This window comes from Hipposideros armiger, unplaced genomic scaffold (assembly GCF_001890085.2).
Source record: "Hipposideros armiger isolate ML-2016 unplaced genomic scaffold, ASM189008v1 scaffold_258, whole genome shotgun sequence".
NCBI classification, from domain to species: domain Eukaryota; kingdom Metazoa; phylum Chordata; class Mammalia; order Chiroptera; family Hipposideridae; genus Hipposideros; species Hipposideros armiger.
The window spans coordinates 2,368,287-2,377,759 of record NW_017731608.1 but is presented as its reverse complement, the minus strand read 5'-3'; the positions used below and the strand labels follow the sequence as shown (position 1 = coordinate 2,377,759).

Sequence of the window (9,473 nt, the reverse complement as noted above, 5' to 3'; positions counted from 1 at the left end):
GAAAATAATGTAGTTTTGAAGATGTGTTTATACTTTCATTGGAAGCCAAGAAAGTGAGAAGAAATTAAATCCTAGAGCTACTGAAGTTTCCTAAGAAAAACAGCTCATTTTCTGAGTCAATCCAGACTGATAATAGAAACCAAAATAAACTAAGACGTCCAGGATTGGGAGAGTTGTCTAGAGAGATAAGAATTTCCAGTGTCCCTCTTTTTAGCTCATGGAGTCTATTTGTGGGTGTGGAAAATATGCCACAGGGTGAAGAAACCAATGGCTGGCCTCAATCTAAACACTGAGAAACCTACAGTCAACTAGATCCAGGTCAGTGATAACTAAATCTTTTTCCCCAAGTTTTAAGCAGATTAATTCAATTTAGCCAATTTATTTTCACTGGAATAGTTTTTGTAGTTAGAGTCTGTGAATTGAAGGTTAATCATTCTGTCTAAAAATGAATTTAGACAAAGTGACATGACAATGTCAATAGAAAAGATTATCTGTAATATTGGCAGATAAGGCATTGTTGAGAACTACTGAAGTCACAATTACAACATTTTGGTTAACATTTATGTCTCATTAAGTAGTTGATTCTGCAGGTTTCTGTTTTAAAGAAACTCTTTCCCCTTTTCATAACTTCTTGTTGCTACACTGAAGGTAGAATTTGTGGGTTGAATCTACAATATTAAGAATGCTTAACCACACAGTCTCCGTCTATAGGAGCAATGGATAGAGAACAAACAACCCAGACACTGAGCTTTCCTGAAAAGCCAAGATGTCTTTCCTCACCTTTGTTGAAGCTGAAAGGTCATGATGCTGACTTCTGTGTTCATAAATGTTTGAGGAAAATTAGGTGACTATGTTTTGGGCAGAAACTGGAGAAAGAAGAGGGGGAGAAGGAATAAAATATCTTATGATCTTTTGTCAACAACATGTACTCACTCTTGAAAACCCACGTACAGATCATTCCAAAAAAAAACAATGTATTCTTGTATATATTCAATATTTCTACCAGTTATCAATAAAAACTTCAAGTTCATCTTACTTGATTAAACTTAGGACAAAAGGGCAAATTACATTATATTAGGTCACCCTAACATTTGTGTTTTCTCAATAGGAAACTCAAGGAAACGTCATGACTCATTTAATTCCATTTGTATAATAAACTGTAAGTACAATGATATATCTAATCCAGAGCATTAGTCTATATGTGAGGAAAGAAATATTGAGAACTTTTCAGGGAAATTTGCATCACTTACATGTCCACGTTCAAAGATGTGGAAAAAATCATGTTGAGCCAGACATAACAACCAAGGCTGTTGACTGAATGCTGTTCAATGAGCCATTATAAAGATAGTTGCTTGGCATTTTGAAGGGACAGACTTCATCTGCACCTCTGTCTCTATCTGTGTGTGCATGAGCACTCATTTGGCAGAAAGAAACAATAACTCACATAATACATATGGTATGATATAGAAAGGCTTGGCACTTTCATATCTGATGCACAATTGACTTTTAAAAGAATGTTGTGTTTATATACCTATAAATATGCATGCCAGTAGACAAGTATAACTTCAAAACAATTGTTACTGATTGAATGTGTCCCAAAAAGCTATCTGTGAGACTTTAAGAGCTAGAAAGAAAGTTCAGAAGTCAACGGTGATCAATGTTCATAGTTAACATCTTGCTTTTATTGTGGTGTTTGTAAGGTGTTGTCATTTTTAATTAATATAACTAAGGAGAAATTTAACCTCCTTCCATTCCTCTTTGCAACCATCTACAAAATGACAGCGTTGCATGGAAGGAGTAGCTCCACCAATCCCAGAGCCAGGACTAAAGAGGTGGTGGCATATTTTAGTATTGAATTTAAAATAGCGTTACTCAGAAATACCGCGATCTTTCCAGATGGACCACATGCTCACAGCCCAAGCTGAATCGATGGGAAAGATGAGCAACGTAACAGAATTCATCCTACTGGGCCTGACTCAGAATCCAGACCTGCAGAAAGTCTTGTTTGCTGTGTTTTCAATCTCCTACCTGATCACACTGGCAGGTAACCTGCTCATCTCGGTTACCATCTTCATCAGCCCAGCCCTGGGTTCTCCCATGTACTTTTTTCTGTCCTATTTGTCCATTGTAGATGGTTTCTACTCTTCCTCCATAGCACCCAAAATGATCTTTGACTTGATCTCTGAAAAGAACACCATATCCTTCAATGGCTGCATGACTCAGCTCTTTGCTGAACATTTCTTTGCTGGAGCTGAAATCATCTTGTTAGTTGCCATGGCCTATGACCGCTATGTTGCCATCTGTAAGCCCCTGCACTATATGACCATCATGAGCCGACGTGTGTGTGGTTTCCTGGTGGGAATGGCTGGAGTCTTAGGGTTTATTCATGGAGGGATCCAGATTTTAATCATAGCTCAGTTACCATTCTGTGGCCCCAATGTCATCGACCATTTTATGTGTGATTTAATACCTGTCCTGGAGCTAACCTGCACAGACACTCACACGTTGGGGCCCCTGATTACTGCCAACAGTGGGTCACTGTGCTTGCTCACTTTTTCTATGCTGCTTGTTTCCTATGTCATCATCCTGTGCTCCCTAAGGACTCGCAGCTCTAAAGGGCGTCGCAAAGCCCTGTCGACGTGTGCCTCTCATGTCACTGTTGTCATCTTATTCTTTGTACCTTGTTCGTTCCTGTACCTAAGACCCATGACCTCCTTCCCCGCTGACAAAGCTGTGACTGTGTTTTGTACCTTAGTAACTCCTATGTTGAACCCTTTAATCTACACCCTCAGAAATGCGGAAGTAAAGACTGTCATGAAGAAGCTCTGGGGGCAAATAATGAACAAGGATGATGAATAAACCTTGTGATTAGAACATTTTAAGCAAAAAAATCTAGCGATAGTTTGTAGAGATTTAGTCCCCTTCTTAGTTGATTCAACTTGGGATCGTCAATTATCCTGCCTGGGTCGATTGTGGGCAGTGCTGACATATCCATTAAGGCAGAGGAGGTGCAGTGCCTAGAGCCCATAATAGTTTTAGGAGCCCATGAAAAGTTTCCATTACTTTTAAAATAAGAAGAAAACTAAACATAACCCGATATATAACTTGGATTATAGACATCTTTAAACCAATACAGTCATAAAATATAATTTTTAACATTTTTGTGGAGGAAAGGACCCATGAGGGCAAAAGTATCAAAGGCCTACACAAGTCATAATGTTGCCCTGATTGTGGATATGAAACAGATCAACAGCAATGTTCTTTTTTTTTTAATACCAATATTCTTGAACACTCTTTATATACAGCAATACCGCTGGAATGAAGTTTTATTTTAAAAGAGGAAACACAACAGTCAACAATGGACCACACAAACGATGGTGGTCCCATAAGATTATAACAGAGCTGAAAAGTTCCTATTGCCTAGTGACATCATAGCTGACATAATGTTGCAGGGCAACAAATTACTCACATGTTTGGTGATGCTGGTGAAAACAGACCTACTATGCTGCGTGTCAGATAAAAATATAGCACACCCAATTGTGTACAGTACATAATACTTGATAATGATAATAGATGACTATGTTACAGGTTTATGTATTTACTATGCTATACTTTTTATCATTGTTTTAGAGTGTGCTTTCTGCTTATAAAATTTTTGCTGTAGAACAATATGCTGTGTTATACCAGCAGCAACCTCATACATTTCATGTTTACTTCATCTCTCGATCGCATCATTTTCTCTTGTGCTTGATTTAATCTCATGTTGATTTGTCCAGTAACATGCTGTACAGGCTTATAGCTCAGGAGCAATAGGCTATATGGTGATGTAAGAACAAGTACGTGTCATAGAACTGGACAACAATGATCACAAATCAACATTACAGAAAAGAATTCATATCATGAACATAATGAAATTCTAAGAGATTTGAAAAAAATGCTTTGAAGTCAGAGTTTGGGAGTTTTGGATCAAATAAGCTTTGATTTCTCATCTTGTGTCTGGCTTTAATTAGCCTTGTAAATATAAGCAATTTGTTTTACCTCTCTACCTGTTTTTTTTTCATCTGTAAAAGGGAAATAACAGCACATACTTCCTTAAGTTGTTAAAATTAAACAATTTAAATTGAAAACATGAGTCAGCCTAAAAATAGTGAGACTTGCTCACACACTGTCACAGCCTTCAGAGATGTCATCACAGCACATGGAACGCTGGACATCGCAGTTCCTGGCAGAGGAGCCCTAGAGCACCGCTACTCTCATTCCCTAACCATAATCACGGGAGGACCAAATGTATGCCTCAGCTTCACATCCCTTCAAAATATGTCATAAATGCCATCCATTTATGAGTAGGGACCACATAACAGTGAGTTATTATTTCTGCAAGGAAACTTAATGGGGCCAGTCTCTGGACACTAAGAACTAGCCCATCACCAGCCCCCTATTCTGGGACAAAAATGCAGCTACAAATGGGGGAGCTGGTTGGAGCAACTGTGAGATACCTGAACAGAACTTGTTTCAAAAGCTCTCACAAATGATGGATTCTGTCCCATTCTGGTCCTCTGGAAGGGGGATCCCAGTGCCAGAGACCAAAAGAACTATCTCTGCAGAGCTTGTGATTCCTGGGGAAGAGCTCAGAACCCTGTTTCCAGGAAATTTCTCACCCAGGTATTCCAATACTATGTGACGCTGACATATCTGGTGTTCTCAGGACTTTATATCATGTTAGTTCTCACTATATATGAAGGCATTTTTTAAACAGCTGCTTTTCCATCATTTCCTATGAGTAACCATCTTGTAAATGTAGGCAAGCAATGGTATGTTTAAAAAACCAAATTTCTCTTTTAAAGATCTAGTTGTAGTTCCCAAGAAAGATGGAATGAAAGACAGTATAAAAATAAGGATGATGGTGATGATAGCTCATGTTTATTGAGGTACCTTATGTGAATAAAATCGTAACCTAAGCACTCATAGGTTTTGGAAGCAGCAAATTTCTGACTTTAATTCCTTTCTGTACTTAATTCATTTTTAAGTTAGTTGGGCCATTGTTAATCATGATTTTGACAACAAAAAACAAGGGTGCAATAGGATCCTTTATGGTATTTGATATTTCAACTAGACTAAAAATAAAGGTGCTTTTCAAATTTCAACTAAAATAAGTAGGCTTTTTTAGGAAACCTCAAGATAAAATCACTGGCAAAAAGATAGGCCATTTTTAAGTGAGCCTCACCATGATTTCGTAGTTCTTAGTTGTTTGGAAAATTGGCACAATTATACTTTTATTATCTAAGGGCAGAAATGAATAAGTATAGAACTCAAGGTATCAGTTATACCTAGCTAATATTAGATTATGAAAATGTGACAAAATTAAAAGACACTATTTATTTTGCCTAAAATTCAACAAGTGTTGCTTTTATTAGATATAGAAGTTTCAGGGTAAAACAATTATTTCCTGACAATATGCTAAATTTATTGGTTCTTGGAGACTAATTTTAAGTACTTATAGTAAATAAATTGCTTCTCATATTAACTTCATTTGTTTTTTCTTAGTGTAAAAAGTGAATATGTGGCAGAATGGTGAATTACAGATTATTTGTCAAACATAGGATGTTGGTTATAAATTATGACAGCCTACACCCTTAATGGGTAAAGCCTGGGAAGGGATATGGTCAGAGTTTGTAAAACCAGGAAAAAAATGGAAAAAAAATGGAATAAACACTAGCATCCCTTGGAGTTTGAAACAGAATTAGGAAAAATGAAAGGAAAAGCCTTTTTGCATCATTAGCTCAAAAAAATAAACCATTCTGTTCTAAGTGCAGCTTATTTGAAACTCAATATAGATTGAAAAGCAAAAGAAAACAACCTCCTTATGTAAGGGTAGGAAAGGGTTGAGGTACGTATAATATCAAGTAAAGCATGTGGGGGGATATATGTTCCAGAAACCTGATTAAGAACTTTACATAAGGGTAAAGAGGCCCCACGATGTGATATGTAGATGACGTATTACAGAATTGTACACCTGAAATCTATTTAACTTTGGTAACAGTTGTCACCCCAATAAACTTTAATTTTTTTACAAAAGAACTTTACATAGATTATCTAATTTAATTCTCACAATAACACATTAGACATGTATTATCTTTATTTTAAAGACAAACATCAGAGTCTTCTATAGAGGTTTGGTCACTTACTCAAGATCATGACATGAATAAGCATAGGGAATAAGAATCAAACTCAAAGTACTACTCAGCCATAAAGAAGAATGAAATGTTACCATTTGCAACAATATGGATGGACCTAGAGAACATTATGCTAAGTGAAATAAGCCAGATGGAGAAACACAAATACCATATGATCTGACTTATATGTGGGATCTAAAGGACAAAACAAATGAACAAACTAATCAGAAACAGTCTCAGAGACATACAGAAAAAACTGACGGTTACTAGATGGAAGGGGGGGTCAGGATGAGGGAGAAAGTGAGGAAATTAGAAAACACAAATTGGTAGCCACAATGTTGCCATGGGGATACAAAAGACAGTTTGGGAAATATAATCAATAAAGTTGTAAAGATTTTGTAGGGTGTCAGATGGGCACTTGACTTATTAGGGAGACCAATTCATGGACAGTGTAGATGCCTGACCACTGCAGTGTACACCTGAAGCTGAAGCTGAATAATATTGAATATCAACTATAACGTAATTTATATATAGTCACAGGATGTGGAGTACAGCATAGGGAATAGAGTCAATGGAACTGTAACAGCTATATACAATGTCAGAGGGGTAGTAGATTGGGGGATTATCAATTTGTGAGGGGTGTAAATGTCTAACTATTACATTGTTTTGTATGCCTAAACTAACAAAAAAAAAAAGAATCAAACTCAAGTTGACCTTGCTCCAGAGTCAAGATCTTACCCTTTCTGCAATAGTGTAACTGCTACACTGCTGATGTCATAACGGGTGAGAAGAAGGAATAGAAGCCAAGCCTAGATGCACACAGACTGTTATATATAGCTAAGCATAAAGTTATTTGCCTTAAGTTGTTTTGGGCCTCACTTTTACACAACTCAATTATCATGCAGACTCAAATAATATCAACATGGATTGCTATTTAAATAAAGATCTGATGACGGATCAAAAATAACTGATGCTAAGTTTTGGTTTAGGCACTTGAAAGCTAGACAACCTTGATTAATCAATTAACCACATTAGGAGACACCGTTTCTTTGTTTCTAAAACAGGGATAATGATTCATGCCATGTATATTTTGTATATTGTTTTATAATCAAATTATGCAATTCAAGTGAAAAGGCTAAGTAAACCATAAAAGTCTATGATGATGAACAGATGGGTAAGATAAAATAAGATGATATACAATAATAAAAAACACGTTCTGGGGCTGGCCAAGTGGCGCGTTGGTTAGGAGTTGGCTTGGGACGCCAGCTCTGAGCAGCAGGGCCCCGGTTCAGATCCCACATGAGGGCCAGTGACACTGCCTTCTACAGCTAAGATGGTGAACAACAGCTCAACCTGGAGCTGGGCTGCCATGAGTCACCAGCAAGGGCGTAGGCTGCAGTGGAGCTGGCCGGCAGCAGGCATGAGCTTTCATGAGCTGCCGTGAGCCGCTGTGAGCAGCTGTCCAATGGCTGGCGAGCAACTGCCTCACCAGGGAAGAGCGCAATGATAATACCAACATGGGCCAGTGAAACAACGTCCTCCACAACTAGACTGAGGAAAGGAGGGATGGCAATTTGTCTGTTCCTTTTCCCCAATTTCTCAATAAAATCATTTTTTTTAATTTAAAAAAAAACAAGTTCTGGTTTGTTCCACTTACAGAAATAAAGTCATTTTTATTTCCTGCTTTACCATTCATTATTCATCTGCAATTTTTTCCTATGTAAAGAGCTTTTTCATGGCATTTTTTACCTCTTCATTTCTCAGGGTATAAATGAGTGGATTCAACATAGGTGTCAGAATACCATAAAACACAGCCATGTTTTTGTCTATAGATAAAGTAGATGAAGGACGCATATAAGTAAATATACAGGGCACAAAGAACAGGGCAACAACTGTGAAGTGGGCGCCACAGGTGGAGAGGGCTTTGTGTCTCCCCTCTGCACTGTGGGACCTCAGGGAGCGCAGGATGACCATGTAGGAGGCAGCCAACATGAGGAAGTTCAGCAGGCAGATCACACCACTGTTGGCCACTACCAGCAGACCGATGACGTATGTGTTGGTGCAGGCGAGTTCCAGCAAAGGGTACAAGTCACAGACAAAGTGATTGATCACATTGGGCCCACAGAAGGGCAACTGAAGGACCAGGAGCAGCTGAACCAATGAATGCAGGAAGCCCCCCAGCCAAGTCACCCCCACCAGCACAGCACAAAGATGCCTGGTCATGATAATTGTGTAGTGAAGAGGCTTGCAGATGGCCACATAGCGATCATAGGCCATCACCGTCAGCAGAATGATCTCAACGCCTCCCAAAAAATGGGCTCCAAAGAGCTGAGCCATGCAGCCCTCATAAGAGATGGCCCTCCCCTCATAAAAGGAATCGGCAATGAGTTTAGGAGCCAGAGAGGATGAATAACAGGTGTCAATAAAGGACAGGTTGGCCAGGAAAAAATACATGGGGGAGGCCAACGTAGAACTGGAGCTGATGGTGACCAAAATGAGCATGTTGCCACAAACTGTCATCACGTAGATTATCAAAAAGACCACAAGGAGAACTCTCTGTATTTGTGGGTTCTGTGAGAGTCCCAGCAGGAAAAACTCTGTGATATTGTGTGGTACGGCCATAGTCCAGAGACACTGAGCATGCAGGTAAGATATTGCCTGGAAAGTCAAGAGAGAAACAGAATCGTAGCAGAATTAATTCCAGAAAGGAAAAAATAAATGTCGCGAGGTTTCCTTTATCCGCATTCACTTCCCTTCATCCCTCTTAATCCCTTTTGTTCCAAAATTCTTGTGCCAATTTATTCTGTTAATCACAACATGTCAGCCTATGCCTATCTGCTAACTTTAACATCTCTGGACACTAGATATCTAAGTTATTACATGAAAATAATAATGTAATTATCCAAAGAAATGGAACATTTGGCAGATACTGGTTTTCTAACTCAACTGGAGTCCATCTTTGACAATTTTCAGCATGGTCCCACATAGACACGATGGCCCTTGAGAAAACCATGGATATTTCAGATCTCCTGAAACCACTGCATGTATAGTCCATACCTTTTGAATTAAATCTTTCTTCTCAGCCTTTGCAATGAGGTTCGCTCCACTTTCTGTCGGTGTTTCCGATAGTAACACAGATTTATGTAAAACCAGCGGAAGCAGAATTGGGAGAAACTGATTTGGTTGCAGTGGGAGACTTGCCCAACTTCCCCATTTCTCTCCTTGCTCATCTTCTCCCACTCCGTGCCCATGCTGTGGACAACCTCATGTCCAGGAAGTCACTGAAATTATTCTTCCCCC

At 38.7% G+C, this 9,473-nt stretch overlaps 2 protein-coding genes across 2 annotated transcripts; one reads left to right on the top strand and one right to left on the bottom strand.

The window, feature by feature from the left end:
* The first annotated feature begins 1,929 nt into the window (after window positions 1–1,929).
* LOC109390193 (olfactory receptor 4C45-like) lies at window positions 1,930–2,859 on the top strand. Its single transcript, XM_019656335.1, has one exon. It carries the CDS (start codon window positions 1,930–1,932, stop codon window positions 2,857–2,859), a length of 930 nt encoding a protein of 309 aa, XP_019511880.1.
* A 5,030-nt stretch (window positions 2,860–7,889) lies between these two features.
* Window positions 7,890–8,871, bottom strand: LOC109390192 (olfactory receptor 4C3). The gene has a single exon (XM_019656334.1). The coding sequence runs from the start codon at window positions 8,793–8,795 to the stop codon at window positions 7,890–7,892; it is 906 nt and encodes a 301-aa protein (XP_019511879.1). The 5' UTR covers window positions 8,796–8,871.
* Window positions 8,872–9,473: the final 602 nt, after the last annotated feature.